Source organism: Miniopterus schreibersii (assembly GCF_964146895.1).
Source record: "Miniopterus schreibersii genome assembly, chromosome: 10".
In the NCBI taxonomy this organism is placed as follows: Eukaryota; Metazoa; Chordata; class Mammalia; order Chiroptera; family Miniopteridae; genus Miniopterus; species Miniopterus schreibersii.
Window position 1 is genome coordinate 64,236,736 of NC_138110.1, and position 16,354 is coordinate 64,253,089.

General features: G+C 46.4%; 2 protein-coding genes across 2 annotated transcripts in view; both read left to right on the plus strand.

Moving 5' to 3' along the window:
• The window catches only part of TMC2 (transmembrane channel like 2), a gene marked incomplete at both ends in the record, with an annotated part of 40,516 nt that extends 37,933 nt beyond the window's left edge, over positions 1-2,583 (plus strand). The window contains one exon of the mRNA XM_081148337.1: positions 2,366-2,583. Within this exon, the coding sequence (XP_081004463.1) occupies positions 2,366-2,583 (218 nt within the window). The remainder of the gene's footprint in view (positions 1-2,365) is intronic.
• An 8,464-nt stretch (positions 2,584-11,047) lies between these two features.
• On the plus strand, positions 11,048-16,353 carry NOP56 (NOP56 ribonucleoprotein). Its single transcript, XM_081148739.1, has 12 exons — positions 11,048-11,072; positions 11,221-11,310; positions 11,633-11,747; positions 12,433-12,594; positions 12,765-12,963; positions 13,310-13,497; positions 13,579-13,730; positions 13,919-14,019; positions 14,389-14,537; positions 14,758-14,879; positions 15,073-15,207; positions 15,903-16,353. Exons 1-12 carry the CDS (start codon positions 11,070-11,072, stop codon positions 16,275-16,277), a joined length of 1,791 nt encoding a protein of 596 aa, XP_081004865.1. The 5' UTR covers positions 11,048-11,069; the 3' UTR covers positions 16,278-16,353.
• Position 16,354: the final 1 nt, after the last annotated feature.

The window sequence follows — 16,354 nt, forward strand, 5'->3', positions numbered from 1 at the left end:
TCTTTATGTTCCCTGTAATTTAGTATTGTTTTTAAAATGATTTTGTCATCTTCAGTTTCTCTCTCGAATCTGTTAGTGCCCATGTCATACCCCCTTGACGTCTGGCTGCTTAACCCAGCGTAGGAGCACTCTTGGTGTCCCACCACCCCTTTAAGATGCTCAAGGCGTGGGGGGCGTGGCGCCAGCTGCCTGCGGGTGGGGACGATTGTTTGGAATGATTTCTTTAGCAGGAGGAATGGGGAGATTCGCACCTCACGGCTGCCACTTGTTTGTATTCTCTTTCCCAAAAAAAGCACTAGGATATCTGGCCTGAAAGGATGAGAAATGATCACATATGTTCCAAAGGAAGTGTCACAGGGCTTCAGAGGGGACTAATCAGAAACCATCTCCACCTGGGAGTAAGAAAGGGTCAAATTGAAAGAGACCATCTCTGAGGTGATCTCATTTTCCAGGGATTGTTCCTGTTTTAAAATTAAATCGTGCCAGTATGCTGAGATTTTGGCCCTTGGTGTGAGAATTGAGCAAGAGGCACAAGAAATGACTGATGGCTTAGGAGTTATAATTTTTAGTGAAGAAATTAATCATTTATTTGATGCTTTTAGAACCTGTAGGCAAGACTCTGAGAAAAAGAAATAAGAGAATTGAAGCACATAGCAGTTATTCCCCTGCAGGATGAAAATCCCTCATCAGTTTATTTTCAGTTCTCCAGATCCACTAGGGAAGGGCGACTGTGGAAGGGGGCCGGGAGAAGCCGGGCACCCATGTACATCCCTAGCAAACATCCTGCTGATGTTAGAATACTAACAAGGATTCTAGTACGGAGTGTTGACATGGGAATGCTAACAAGTTACTATTGAATAATAACACATAAACACGTGGATGTTGCAAACAGAGGACAAGAACTCTGTGTCAGCCCTGCTGGTTTGCTCGCTGGTCAGAGCTTGGGCCGCGGACCGGAGGGTCCCAGGCTCAATTCTGACCAAGGGCACGTACCTCGGCTGCAGGCTCAATCCCCCGCCCTGGCTGGGCACATGTGGGAGGCAACCAATCGATGTGTCTCTCTCACATCGATGTTTCTCTCTCTCTCTCTCTCCCTCCCACTCTCTCTGAAAAGCAATGGAAACAATATCCTCGAGTGAGGGTTAATAAACAAACAAACAAAAAGAAGTCCACACAGGTCAGGAAATGGAGTAAATGCAATACTATGTTGTAATATCACCAACAAAACCAAACAAAAAAATGGAATGGACATATTTGGACACTGATGGACTTAAGTATGAAAGGAAAAAATAGGTGTACAAAATGTTTTCCATGAGAAACCAAGAAACTTACACTGGTTTGTCAGTGGCCTGGCCATGGCCCCAGGACCCCATGTGGCTGTCCCCCTTACCACTCCTTTCCCTCCTTTCTCTCCTGGCTGCTTTTGAAAGTTTTCCTTTCTTCACATTTTTATTTTTATTAAAGCTCTTTCAATTTTATATGGATTAAACCAGTAATGCAGTATTTGATTTTTTTTTAAAATTTAAGTGTTATCTGAACATATCCATGGGAGCTTAGAAAGATGGTCAATCTTTAGTCCGGAAAATTCCAATGGCCTCACTGCTGCCGTCACTTAGATTCTCTTCTTAAAGTATTCACTAGAATGATCTTAGCTGCTGCAACACACCGGCACCAAAAAGCTAATGGCTCAAACACAATAAAAGTCTACTTCTCACTCAACATAATGTCCAAATTGGGTGTCTCCATTTGATGGCCACTTTCTTACAAATGATGATGTGGGGACCCTGGCTCCTTCCATCCTGGCTCCGCCTGAGTCAAGCTAGTGCAAGGGGAAGGGCCTAGAAGACACACCTGGAAGTGGTGCACATCAATCCTCGACTTCAGTCACAGGCCACACACATCCATAGTGGAAACTGAGTCCCTTTCTGTGTCCCAGAAACTGGGTTTGGCAAAGAACAAGCCAGTAATTGCCCCTAACTTGGAGTTAGGAGAAGGAAAGGAAACAATTGAAAGAGCTGGAAATTAATCTGATTCCACTATCATCATGTTTGACCCTGGCAGCCGCTTGTGAGGCTGCTGTTGTCCCAACTTTATACTCAAGAAAACCAGGTTCAGAGAGTCTAGCCTAGGACCAGCGTTCAAATTCTAGTTCTTGAGCCAGAAGGTCATATTCCTCCAGCAGATCTGTTTATGCAACAGCTAGGCCAAGGCAACCCCAGATGTGAGGGTGATCTCACCTTTCTCAGATCACCAAATAGGACTGAAATCTACCTACAGAGCAGGGCAGCTCCCGAGGGCTCCACTCGATACCAAAAAACTGTAGCAAAATCTCACATCCTCATTCTTGTCTCGGTTCTTTTTCCAGGGACCATGCCTCATTCTTCCAGCCAAAGCCAGACCCTCGACAAGAAGGCGCAGGGCCCTGGGACCTCCAGGTCTGCCGGTGGGACCATGCCGCCTGCCTCCAGTCACCTCCCTATATCTCGGCCTCCTGGCATCAGACCAGATTCTGGCCAAGCCCAGCCTCAGACTCATCCTGGGAGGCCGGCCTCTAGAAAGAGTGCTCAGAGACCTCCCCGCTGACAGCTGGTACTTACAGGAGCCCATCCTGAGGCCTAACCCCAAGCCCCACCAGCTCACATGCCCAAATTGGTATTCTCTTTTCTCTCTCCTCTCTCTCTCTCTCTCTCTCTCTCTCTCTCTCTCTCTCTCTCTCTCACACACACACACACACACACACACACACACTCTCTCTCTCTCTCTCTCTCTCTTATTGAATGTGGGGACTTTGATTACTTAGGCCTTGTTGTCCAAAACTGGAGGACAGTGGCTTCATCTGCCCTTTGGGGGAGCTGAGCCTCCTGCCTCCCCATAACTTTTCTTCCCAGTATCTTGGTTCAGGCAACTCTGGACCTTGCACTCATGGTGGTTTCCCTTGGCTCCAGACTTTGGGAGGACGGGGCAGGGCTGTGACCCTCATCAAAGACTTTTTCATGATGCCCATGTTGGGACACAGGTTTCTGCCAGTTCCACCAACTGGGAGGAGAATGTAGAGGAGCCCATATTCCTGACCATCACCTCTATACAAAGGAGGTGAGATGGTTAAAATAAAAGGTACAAGAAGCCAATGAAAATAAAAGTAAATGGACCAAAGTCCAGCCATGGTGAGTGGGAAGATGGTGACCCAGAACCCAGTCTGAGGAGAGCTGATGCCATCAAGCACCAGAAATGCCCTGGAACCTCCTAGCTGCAAGGCAAGGAGCCAGTGAGTTATATAGTTCTTCTTATCTAATTGAAGGAAACTTAAGATTGCTCAGGACAGAAAAATCTTTCTCATGCAGCAAATTCTAAAAGGAACATGATAGCCTGTTTATTGTATAAGAGAAGCTGAAGATGATCTTTGAGGAGTTTTGCAGAGTGCAGTGCAGAGCCTTGCCTCTGGTGATTCTGTGTTCACCTAGTGTTAAGGAGGTTCTATGCAGAATGTGTCCCAGGCAGCATAAGCCGGGGAGTCCAGACCATTGAGAGGGCCTTGCCAGCGAGGGCAAAGGCTCAGCACAGTCCCAGTCCAAGACTCTTTGACAGCCCCGGTATCTTGCAGGCAGTTCCCTCCTTTCTTCTACCTGGTGCTCCCAGACCCAGGTGAGTATGCGGCTTTGGGATCAAGGAACCATCATGAGATGGTCTCCGCATGTTCTAAAAGGAGTCCTGTCCTTAAGCCACCACCCAATCATGTCCCCAGGGATTCTCAGGAGAATCCCCCACACCCTGGAAGTCAGGCAAAGTCCTGATATGGATTTTACAGAGATTTCATAAGCTATACAATTAAAATAATTTCCAACTTCCTTCCTGGTCCCACCCCAGCTCCAAAACTTCACACACAACCTGGGATGGATGGGAATGAGGACACATGACCAGGAGAAATTATAAATCATTTCACCCCAGTCCATCTCCAGGCAGGCTAAATAAGATATGGCTAATGCCCCATCTCCATGGAACTGAGATCCAACCCCCAAATCCAAAAATGTTTGTGCATCATATGTCTTCTTCTGGGAGGACACACCTGGTTCTGAACTATCCTACCTAAGACCTCGACACAAGAATCGACAGAATCTAACCCAACCAATCAGGACTAGAAGACCCAGTAATGGCCACCTAGCTTTCATGTCATCCTGCCTGGGGATAATGCCAGCCCCTGGGGAAGGGAACAAGAGAGACTTGTTATAAGCCTCCTAGTGATTGTTAGGCTTATGATGGCTTTCAATATACCTAAACACTCACCATAAACACAAACAAATTATCCTGTTTTGGTGATACATAATTTTATGTGAGGGAATACTTCCTCTCTATTGCTGTACAACAAATTGTCCCCAAAATTTTACAGCTTAAAACAATAAACATTATCTCATACAGTTTCTGTGGATTAAAAATTTGGGAGTGATAGTAATATTGTAATAACAATGTAGTGTTTCAGCTGGGTACTTAAATTATCAGAGGATCACTTCGTAAATTATAACTGTCTAACCACTATGCTGTACACCTGAAACTGATATAAAATAATGTTAACTGTAATTGAGAAATAAAATAATTTGGGGGTGGCTTCACTGGGCAGTTATGGTTCTGGATATTGCAGTCAAGATCTCAGGCAGGGCTATAACCATTGGAAGACTTGACTGGGGCTGGAAGATCTGTTGGCAAGATGGCACACACATATGGCTGTTGGCAAGAGGCTTAGGTTCCTTGCTGGCTATTAACAGGAAACTGATTACTCCTCACATGGACCTCTCCATAGGGTGATGGGGTGTCCTCACAACATAGCAGCTGGTTTCCCCCAGAGCAAGTAATCTGAGAGAAAGAGCAAGGGGGAAGCCACAATACCTCTATTTCTGAAGTTACACCCTCAGTTCTACCACATTCCACTCATTAGAACTGAGTCACCAAGTCTAGCCCGCACTCAAAGGGAAGATTAGGTTGCATCTCTTGAGGGGGGTGGTTATCAAAGAATTTTTGGACATATTTTAACAGGTTTCCTAATTCAAATAGTTAAAAGCCCTCTATCAAGAAAATTTTAAAGCTTTTTTGAAAGACATCCATCAGAAGATTAGTTAATGGTGGCTCCTGGGACCCTTAAGCAACAGGAAACTTCCAGTGAGCTAGGGAGATAGGTAGAGGGGAAGGGTGTTAATGTGGTGTGGCTTTACAGCTGAGACATGTTATTAGCGAACAGTCTAGACTATTATCATCTCTGCATTCTCCACTTTAAGCTTCCAGTCATTCCATCTTAAAACTTCACTATTCAGCCTGTCCAGGGGCCATCAGGCATGAAGACCATCTTTCTTCCTCCCTCTTCCTCCTTCCCTCCCTTTGCTCCCTCCCTCTTTCTTCCCTCCCTCCCTCCCTCCCTCCCTCCCTCCCTCCCTCCCTCCCTCCCTCCCTCCCTCCCTCCCTCCTTTCTTTCTTTCTTTCTTTCTTCTTTCTTCTTTCTTCTTTCTTCTTTCTTTCTCTCTTCCTCCCCCTCCTTCTCTTTCTTTCCTCAGGTCACCTAAGAATGATTTGAATTAGGAGATCTACTTAACAATTTACCTGGAGAATTATAACTAGTGTCTACTGATATTACCCTAGTTTGTCTATGTATTCCTTACAGGGGGGAGAAGGGGAATGAAGAGACACTGAATTTTATGTCAGAAGCTATTTTTGCAGGCAGATCCTTTCATTTCTAATAATCTATGTGCTCAACGTCCATAAAGAGCTCCATTTCATACAGAATCACATAAGTAGGAACACACTTTTGGCAAAGACCAAGGTGAACATCTGATTTCCCCATGACTAGCACACTCACAGAAACCCGGGAGTGATGCATCAGCCAGTAAGGGGACCTGAGCAGGGTACCAGCAGCATCCACTACACTTGTGATCCTCAGTTCAGTAAAGTCATTTCCAATATGCCCTGTAGAGCCCCACCCAAAGCTGGGGCATCAAAGTTCTTCATGCTCTGCAAGGAACAATAAGAAATAAACCTGCCATGCAGAAAGGAACATTTGTCTCTCTTGATCGTGGCAGAAGTGGAGGAAAAAGTTCTCCCTTGAGAATTTATATCCACAAAGCAGTCCTCACACAAAAAATCTAAATTCTCATATCAACTGTGTTCCAAAAAAATCAAATGGAAAATTTTAAAGTGATTTTAGGTTCGCCCGGCTGGGCGTGGTTCAGCGGTTGAGCGTCAACCTGGGATCCAGGCAATCGGGGTTCGATTCCCAGTCAGGGCACATGCCCGGTTGTGGGCTTGATCAATGACTCTCTCATCATTGATGTTTCTGCCTCTCTCTCTCCCCCTCCTTTCCTCCCTCTGAAATCAATAAAGATATTTTTTAAAAATAAAAAAAAAAATAAAGTGATTTTAGGTTCATAGTACCTCCAAGAAAGAAGGGGGGGGGGAGGCAAAGAAACAACAAAAATCACCAAGTAGAAAGCATCTAAGAGGATAGAAATAAAATATATCAGGAATCAAAATAAATGCTAATGGACTAAACCCTCCAGAAAAAAGACAAAGATTATCAAATGAATATTTTAAAATCCCATGTGTTGTTTCCATGAGATACCTTTAAAGCCTAAGACTAGGGCAAGTAGGCACTTTATCCCTTTTGGTTCCTAGGGAACAAACACTGAAATACAATCTTCAACGGCAAAATCACCAGGTGCGTATCATCCAATTGTGTAAGCTGGGCTTGTTTCTGAGTGCTAAGGATTTCTAGTGAAGACAGCTCTCTGCAGTACTTTGCCAGATCATTTATCTTCAGTGCAGTGTTAGTTTGAAAAATTTAAAGAGAGGCTAAGGCTCACGGTTGAGGTGCATGAGGTATGTACAGCATACATATATCTCCATCACCAAACCATGTCTGGAATAAGGGCCATATAAACCCAACCTCCAAATTCTGTTATGACTCATCCAGTTGATATATATAAGACTAAGTGCCAAGCATTATACTAAGTGATCAATAAGTAACAGATATTATCATGTGTGGATAAGATCAAATATCCTCAGGCTCGGGTTATGAACACAAACAGTATCAACTGAACAAAACTTTTACCCTATAATTCTAATCAACTCTGAGCTTCAGAAGCGACAGCCAAAAAGACAAGGAACACGGCTAAATGGTCGTCCTCTGAAGCTTTTCATTCTTCTGTGTCCATGGAAATAAATGTTGCACATAGGGGTAACTCATCACCAAAGACTTTTGCAGGGTGTCTTTTCACATTTGAAAAAAGGGCTAAGGAATTGCTAGAAGCCTTTCAACTTTGATGGGAGAATTTTCTCATTCGTGAAATGAGTGTAAAGTGCCACCACCTTGTGGTTGTTTCATGCAATTTCCTTTCCTGAAGCTCTCCTGGTGACTGGAATTTTTTTTTTTTTTTAAAGACAGAGAAACAGCCATTTGTTGTTGCACTTTTCCATGCATTCATTGGTTGATTCTTGTATGTGCCCTGACCGGGGATTGAACCGTCCTGGTGTATCAGGACGACCTAACCAACTGAACCATCGGCCTGAGCCGTCACTGGAATTTAAACAGTCATCCTCAGTTTAACCACAAGGGTAGTTCTGAGAAAAGCACTGTTAGGCAATTTTGTTGTGCGAACGTTATAGAGTGTACTTAACACAAGCCTAGATGGTATAGCCTACTACACACCTAGGCTATATAGTATACCACTGTTATATATAGGTCTGTCCTTATGTGGTGCATGACTAGCACATTGCATTTCCATAGGTGCCCATTAGCAATGCCCATTGCTCAAAGTAAAAACTGGGTTAATTTACATCAAAATGACACAGTGAACCATAGACTAGGTTAAATAAAAGTTATAGATGTTACAGTGTATGGTCGTTCCCCATGGGTAAATAGTACTACTACACAGAGAAAGAAAAGGCCCCAGATGCCACATGGCTTTAAAGCTTGAGTCTGGAACATGCCTGTGAAACCCACAGCTCCCCCTCAGACCTGCTGCCTGTGAAGGACATTTTCTCAGCTGGAACTTTTGGGGACATCTGTCTTGCACATCACCTCCAAATTAATCTCCAATCCAACACTGTTTAGTAAAGAATAAAAGTCTCATCAGATCAAGAGAGATTCATCCTGGCCTTCACTCAAGCTTATGTTTTATTTTGTTTTATTTTTTATAAGAAAGAGAGCTTTTATTCTGCTAAATATAGTGAATATTATGAAATAATAAGGAAAGATAACTTCCCTCATGGGTTAGCTCTAGACTTTAAGATGGCATAATTTAAATCTGCATTAATGAAATTTACACATATATTTTATTTTATTTTCATATTAAATTTATTGGGGAGACAATGGTTCATATGAACATGTAGATTTCAAGTGTGGGTTTCTGTTACAAGATGTGTATATTGCTCTGTGTGCCACCCAAAGGCTTATGTTTTACATCTTACATGCTAGGTCCTTCCGTCTTTCTCCAACTACTGACCAGGATAAATCTTGTACCTTTAGCAGGTTCTTCTCGTTTCTGGCTTTTGCTTCCACTCTCTTTTCTTCATCTCTTAACAACCTACACATTCTTCTATAAATACCTAAAACCCTTTCTGGCCATAAAGTCTTCCTCAGGAGCACTGCCCCTCACCTCCAAGATGTATTCTGGTCAGTCTCCCATACTACTGCATTTCAGCACTTGTTTATATTCATTCTTCCAGGATTATAAAGTCTCTGAAGTGAGAAGTCAAGGGTTATGTTTTTATTTTTCTCCAAAATCTCTGCATTGCTTACTCCCTTGCTTAAGATCTCTGCCCAAATGTCACTTATTCACTGAGGGCCTCCAAAAAACAATGCTACATTCCTTAACATTTATCAACACATTTACTTCATTTTTCATCTCACTGCATAATGTAAACTCCATGATGGCACTGACTTGGTTGGATTACTACTATATCCCCTCACCTAGAAACATACCTGGCATGCAACAGGCGTTTGAACTGGTGAACTGGCCATCCCAAATGTGGATGGGCATCATCCAATCCTTTGAGTGCCAGAAACCAAAGGTGAGGGAATATACAAATTAGCTATATCTCTGCTGGAGCTGAGACATCCATCTTTCCCTCCCTGTGGAAATCAGTGCTCTTGGTCCTCATGCTTTCACACTTGGATGCAGATTTATCTACCCAAAATATGAATATGGTTAGCTTTCAGCTTAGTAACTCTCAGGCTTTTTGTATTTAATTGACAGAAATTACATATATATATATATTTGTGTGTACATATGTATTTCTACATCTATACATATATTATGTATGTATTTATACATATATGTTTATATATGTATGTTTAGCTGAGACAAGTTTTACAAATCGATACCCCTTGCTCTATGTGACATACTATTTCCTATTCTTTTTCGTCCAATTCCTTTTTAATGCGGCCAAGAATGTCTAAATTAATCCTGTAATCCATTAATGGATTCTGGCTTGTTTGAAAACCCCTGCCTTAGCAGACAAGCACCTGTAACCCCAGGAATAGTTAGGATTAAATATAGAAATAATGAAGTACAACAAAGTCATAGCATTAATATTGTCCATTACATTTTGAAACCACCTATTTAATTTGGTATTTATAACGTTTAAGAGACTTTAACATTATAGGTTAATTTTGCAATTCCATTTAAAAATGTGAAATGGAATAACTGACTTAGACTCATGATTTTTAAGTGGATATATGTAACAGAATTTAACATTTGCAAGTAATATTGAGATTATGAAATTTTAATATTTACCAACCATATCTTTAATATATTTAGCTTCAAGAGTGAGCTCAGACCTGGCCGGTTTGGCTCAGCAGTTAAAGAGTGTCCGCTGGGGGACTGAAGGGTCTCTGGTTGGATTCAGACCAAGGGCATGTACCGGGGTTGCAGGCTCAGTTCCTGGGGCCCTGGTCAGTGGGCCAGCAGGAGATGTTCCCCTCTCTCTCCCCCTTCCACTCTCTGAAAAACCAATGGAAAAAATATCCTCAGGTAAGGATTAAAAAAAAAAAGAATGAGCTCAGTACTTGGATTTTGTCAAGTAACTTAACTGCTTAGGAAGAAAAGAAAATATATTAAATTTATAAATGTACTTTTGTTATGGGAATGTTATTTTTAAAAAGCAAACAAAAAAAACCTTAAAATGATTTTTTAAAAATTTACCAGCATATATACTACTTCGGGATAACCAAGTTTTAATATTAATTATTAAAGTAAAGGTAATTTCAAAAGTCGCCTGAGTGTCCAAAGGCCGCCCGAGCGCACGGCAGCAGCTCCCGTTCCCTGGGAGCGCCGCGGGCACGAGGACTTCAGGGCCCTTTCACCGGGGCGGCAGCACGTGTCCCGCGGAAGGAGCTGGGTTCCGCGCAACGGGACCGAGAACCCGACGCAGGAAAAGCTGGAGTCGTCTTTCTCTTCTACCTTATCGCCTGCCACCCTATTTTAAAAAAAGAAATGGATACAATTTAAAAGCACAGAACCAGCCACCAGGAGTGCCGTTTCCTCAAGGTCTGCGCCAGACCGCCCAGGCCCCGCTCCGTCCGGGTGGGGAGGAAGGGCGCGGCCCGCGGGGCTCCCGGCAGGGTCGGCCCGCAGTGGGAAGCGAGGGACGAAGGGGTCCTGGGGGGGGGGGGGGGGGAGGCGTCCGGGGCCTGAGGTCGCTGGCGCTGCGGAAAGTGGACTTGCCATCCGTTTCCTGCCCGGGAATGATCCCCGCGGCTCCCGCCCGGCTTTCACCCAGCTCTGCGGCCCGTAAATTGAGAACGTGGGGCCTGGACCGTTACCCAGAAACGCGCTTTTCCAACCTGGCTTACGGCCTGCAGAGCTCGGCCCAGGCCAGGCGTCCCCAGCAACCGCGCCAGCCCGCGCGCGCCAGAGGCCGGAAGAGGCCGCCCGCCGGGAGATACCACTCTGCTGACCCCTCCGAAGTCCCGGAAAGGTATCGTCCCCGGCCTCTGATTGGTCGGCGGCGCGGGGGCGTGGCCTCGGGAGCCAGGTTCCGCGCGCCGGAGCCCGCTCGCCGCATTGCGAGCAGGGCCCGGAGCAGACGCCATGGTGAGGGGAGGTGGTGGTGCGCGGGCGAGGCGAAGGCCGCGGCGTGGGCCTGGGTTCGGGCCGGAGCCCTGGCAGGAGCCCGGGCCTGCCCTGGGAGTGGGCCCAGGCAGACGCGGGAACCGCGCTGACGCCCCGGCTCCCTTTCCAGGTGCTGCTGCACGTGCTCTTCGAGCACGCGGTCGGCTACGCGCTGCTGGCGCTGAAGGAGGTGGAGGAGATCAGCCTGCTGCAGCCGCAGGTGGGTGGAAGCCGGCGGGCCGCAGCGGCCCCGGCATGCACTGCGCGCTCCCACGTGGCCTGCCGCGCGCTGGGATGTGCGGTGAGCCCTAAAGCGGCAGAGTAGGCGTCCTTCTCTGCATCCGTGATTAGAATCGCGTTAGGATCATTTAGAAGCCTCCCGCACTCCATCCCGACGGAGCAGAACCGGGATTTAGGGCCCATGGTGGGTTCATTCTTAAGCGTTCAGTTGGTTCTTTTTTACGACCGGGGCTGAGAACCGCTGCTTTACTGCGCCCTAGAGGCAGGAGTGAAGGAAGGAAGACATCCTTTCTCCCCCGCAGGTGGAGGAGTGCGTGCTCAATCTGGGCAAGTTCCACAACATCGTTCGTCTCGTGGCCTTCTGTCCCTTTGCCTCATCCCAAGTTGCCTTGGAAAATGCCAACGCTGTGTCAGAAGGTGAGCAAGCCACCTCCGGGTATTTCAGGAAGATGATCTGGGATGTAGTTCTGCTACTGCCTAGTTCCTTTTAGGAAGCTTGTGATAGTATTTGCTTTTCTTTGGCTGATTTGTTCTAAATCTGATATGTTCTGGGTGGTATTTGATGTGTACAGGATGTAATTTTAGAATCGTCTTCACAGAGCTCAATATCTGGGGAATAGGGTAGACTGAATGTTATATTTAAAGCACACAGTCCAGCGGGCACTGGTAATAGATTCATAAATGAAATCTGGCAGGGGGAACTGGTTCAGTGCTAAATACAATCACACATGGTTCTCTGCTACTTGGCTCGATTGTAAAAACCAAGGAAAAGGGTTGGTCCCAGAAGGCAAATTGGGATCTAAATATTTTCATAGTGCTCCAGGATATGTTTTAAATTTTCAGTTATGCATTTCACACTTGCGCTATTGGACCTGAGTGCCGTTTCTCCCGTGGTTAATGCAGGCTTTGCAGTGATGACTTGAATCTGTCAATCCCCTGAGTGTAATCACTGATGTCTCTATGTCTCTGAGCAAAGCCAGGAGGAGAGGGGTCCATGCACTGCTGGACCAGCAGTCTATCACTTAACAGTTGAAAGGACGGGAGCCTTTGTGATGTAAGCTTTCTTCAGTCTGTTAGTGGGAGCTCTGTTTTTTGCCCTGAGGTATTGTTCATGAGGACCTCCGCCTGTTCTTGGAGACTTACCTGCCATCCAAAAAGAAGAAAGTACTCCTGGGGGTTGGGGACCCCAAGATTGGTGCTGCTATACAAGAGGATTTAGGGTACAACTGCCAGACTGGAGGTGTGATAGCTGAGATTCTTCGGGGTGAGACCATCATCTGGTAACATTTATGCCATTCTTGACACATCTTTGAGGAGGGTTCTGGGAACATTAGGGTGCCTAAGGTTGCTTCTGGGTATCCTGCTTGGCTGTTGCCCATGGGTGCAGGAGCTAGCTCAGAGCCTTTCCTTGCTCATAGTCTTACCCTCCTCCAGGAGTTCGTCTGCACTTCCACAACCTGGTGAAGGGCCTGACTGATGTGTCTGCTTGTAAAGCCCAGCTGGGGCTGGGACACAGCTATTCTCGTGCCAAAGTTAAGTTTAATGTGAACCGGGTGGACAACATGATAATACAGTCCATTAGCCTCCTGGACCAGCTAGATAAGGACATCAATACCTTCTCCATGCGTGTCAGGTAAGTGTGGGGGTGACCTTTGCAAACGGTCTGTGACCTGTGGCTTGGACTGGCTCCTGTGGGTAGAACAATGTGGGGTGGAGTGGGCCTCCTGGTGCTTACCACAGGCTGTGTTCTTACACTGACTGTACAGAAAGAGGAGGCAGAGTAAACCCACCCCATATACACCTCAGCTCAGGCCCTTTGCCTGGTCTGTATTGTGAATGGGGGTACATGGAGTCAAGGAGGTTTGGGTCTGGCTTGTTTTCACTTCTTCCAGGCAAAGAGTAGATGTGGAGAGGGCTAAGGGTATAGCTTTTTCTGAGACATGGCAGCTGGGCCAGGAAGTGATTGTGGCTCTTTGCAGGGAGTGGTATGGGTATCACTTTCCTGAGCTGGTGAAGATCATCAATGACAATGCTACATACTGCCGCCTTGCTCAGTTCATTGGAAACCGGAGGGAACTGAATGAAGAAAAGTTGGAGAAGCTGGAGGAGCTTACAATGGATGGGGCCAAGGCTAAGGCTATTCTGGATGCCTCGCGGTCCTCCATGGGTCAGTACAGAGCCTGGCAGTCAGAATAATGTATGGAACTTTGAGTATCTGGCTCCTACGCTGATACTTGGTGTCCTTCAGGTATGGACATATCAGCCATCGACTTGATAAACATCGAGAGCTTCTCCAGTCGTGTGGTGTCTTTGTCAGAGTACCGCCAGAGCTTGCACACTTACCTGCGATCCAAGATGAGCCAAGTAGCTCCCAGCTTGTCGGCCCTAATTGGGGAAGCGGTGTGTCATGGGAAACACAAAAATGGGGGGATAAGTATGGTTGTTACCATGTATATCTATGCTGCTCTATTTCCTGACCCACTATGTTTTTCCCGTATGCACTTGATGGGAAGAGGTAAAGCAGGATTGTGCAATTGGTAGGTTGGCAAATCCAGCTTCTGTGACTAATTCCTTGAATCCTTCTCCAGGTAGGTGCACGTCTCATTGCTCATGCTGGCAGCCTCACCAACTTGGCCAAGTATCCAGCATCCACAGTGCAGATCCTTGGGGCTGAAAAGGCCCTGTTCAGGTACCAGTGAGGGCACCTGCCCGCACTCAGGTGCCACTTCTGGTGCCCACTGCTTGTTTGGGGAATCACAGTGATGGCTGACCAGGACATCCTGACCTATACAGGCCTCTGCTATGGGTGTGATGGCCTGTCCTGGTGTCTGAGTGATTCCCAGGGCCCAGCAAAGGGACCAAGTTTCCAGGTCAGCGACATTGGATGCCTTCTCTGCCTCTGGGAGCTGTGGGTTGGCATGAGGTGGAATAGAGACCCACCCCAGCTTAAGGCTCACTCTGGAGACGGGGGGGGGGGGAAGGGGAGGGGAGGAGCTGCCTTGGCTAATAGGGTTGAAACTTCTGGTCTTAAATTCTCCACTGAATATTCTTCTCCCAGAGCCCTGAAGACAAGGGGTAACACCCCAAAATATGGACTCATTTTCCACTCCACCTTCATTGGCCGAGCAGCTGCCAAGAACAAAGGCCGCATCTCCCGATACCTGGCAAACAAATGCAGTATTGCCTCACGAATTGATTGCTTTTCTGGTATGGGTGAGGGAGTTGGCATTTGTGAGGAGGGAGTGGGGGACCGGATACCTTAGCTTCTACAATGATGGTAACATTTTTCGTCAACAGCAGTTCACCTAGTGAGTGGTGATACTTTGGGTCTGAGTGAAGCTGAGGGTAGAGGAAATACTGGGGATGGGGAGTCGTTTGTCCTTTAGGAGCTGACAGGCTTTGTTTACACACACACACACACATCCAGAGGTACCCACAAGTGTATTTGGGGAGAAGCTTCGAGAACAAGTGGAGGAACGGCTATCCTTCTATGAGACTGGAGAGATTCCACGAAAGAATCTGGAGGTCATGAAGGAGGCCATGGTTCAGGTCAGTTTGGGCTTTGCTAGGTGGGGGAAAAACCATATATGGCTGGCTGTTGGAGGTGATGAACTGATTTACCCTGACCTTGTAGAGTGGAGGCAAAAAACTGATTTAATGAGCCTGATCCAAAAAAGCCAGGAGGGAGACCTCTGGAAGGCCAGAGGTCTTCAGAGCCTTTTCAGCACTTGTCTTTGGCCAGGCAGAGGAAGCGGCTGCTGAGATTACGAGGAAGCTGGAGAAACAGGAGAAGAAACGCTTGAAGAAGGAGAAGAAACGGCTGGCTGCAATTGCCCTTGCGCCTTCAGAAAACAGCAGTACACCGGAGGAGTGTGAGGTCAGTAGGCATGTCGGCCCTGAGTGAAGATCTTGAGTTGTAGGATTTTCAACAGTAGAACAAAGGATGTGTGACCTCAAAGCCATAGTCTTGAGTCCAGGCACCTTTGGACTGAAACCTCTAAAACTGCCTCTTGATTCTATAGGAAAGAGATAGGTGCTGAGAGAACTTGTTCAGGAGCCCAGAGAGCTGGTTGTAGCACACTGGTTCCCTGGGCAAGAGCACTGTCCTCGGCAGCCTCCCAGGAGTCCTCAACCGGGGGTAGTGTGAATTCCTGCTGTGTTTTCTCGGCTGTGTCTGGAGGTGGTAGCATTTCAGTGGGGATGGGGGCAGGGAGGTCTCCAAAACATTGTTAGAATCCTCCCTGGGATTTTCATGGTGCCCAGTTTGTCAAGTATTTCAGAGTCCCTTCTGGATCTAGGCATGGTGGTTCTATTGTGACCAACATGGTGGGTTTTTCTCTTATTTAAAATGGGCTTAAATAATTAAATTTCTCCCCACCTTCTAAGTGGGAGTCACCTTTGGGATGGATTTGCAGAGTTTTATCCATATTGGAACTTTCCCAGAAACATTGGACAATTTAACAGCATTTGTACCCATCTTTCTGCCCTACTTAATTGCTGGAACTCTAATGGGGTGGGGGGTGGGGGTGTTGGTGCAGTGAGTGACAGTTTCATGCCCATTTTCCCCTGTAGGAAACAAGTGAGAAACCCAAAAAGAAGAAAAAACAAAAGCTCCAGGAGACTCCTCAGGAGAATGGAGTGGAAGACCCACCTGTCCTTTCATCCAAACCCAAGAAAAAGAAACCTTTTTCCAAGGAGGAGCTGGTTAGTGGTGATCTTGAGGAGACAGCTGGCAGTGGAAATCTGCCCAAGAAAAAGAAGTCTTTCCCCAAAGAGGAACCTGTTAGTGACCCTGAAGAGGCAGGAAACAGGAGTGTTCCCAAGAAAAAGAGGAAATTCTCTTTAAAGGAGGAGCCTCTCAGCAGTGGACCTGAAGAGGCTGCTGGCGGCAAGAGCAGCAGCTCCAAGAAAAAGAAAAAGCTCCAAAAGCTATCCCAGGGAGATTAGAAAGGACATTACCCTGGTGGGGTAGAACTACCCAGCTACCCATCCCCTATATCCCAATAAAAACAAATTCACAAGAG

Bases quoted from the DNA above. Each gene is read 5' to 3' on its own strand.
- NOP56 (XM_081148739.1), top strand. The intron at 11,748-12,432 runs GTGAGCAAGCCA...TTTTGCCCTGAG, and splicing joins TGCCAACGCTGTGTCAGAAG to GTATTGTTCATGAGGACCTC. The intron at 13,498-13,578 runs GTCAGTACAGAG...GGTGTCCTTCAG, and splicing joins TGCCTCGCGGTCCTCCATGG to GTATGGACATATCAGCCATC.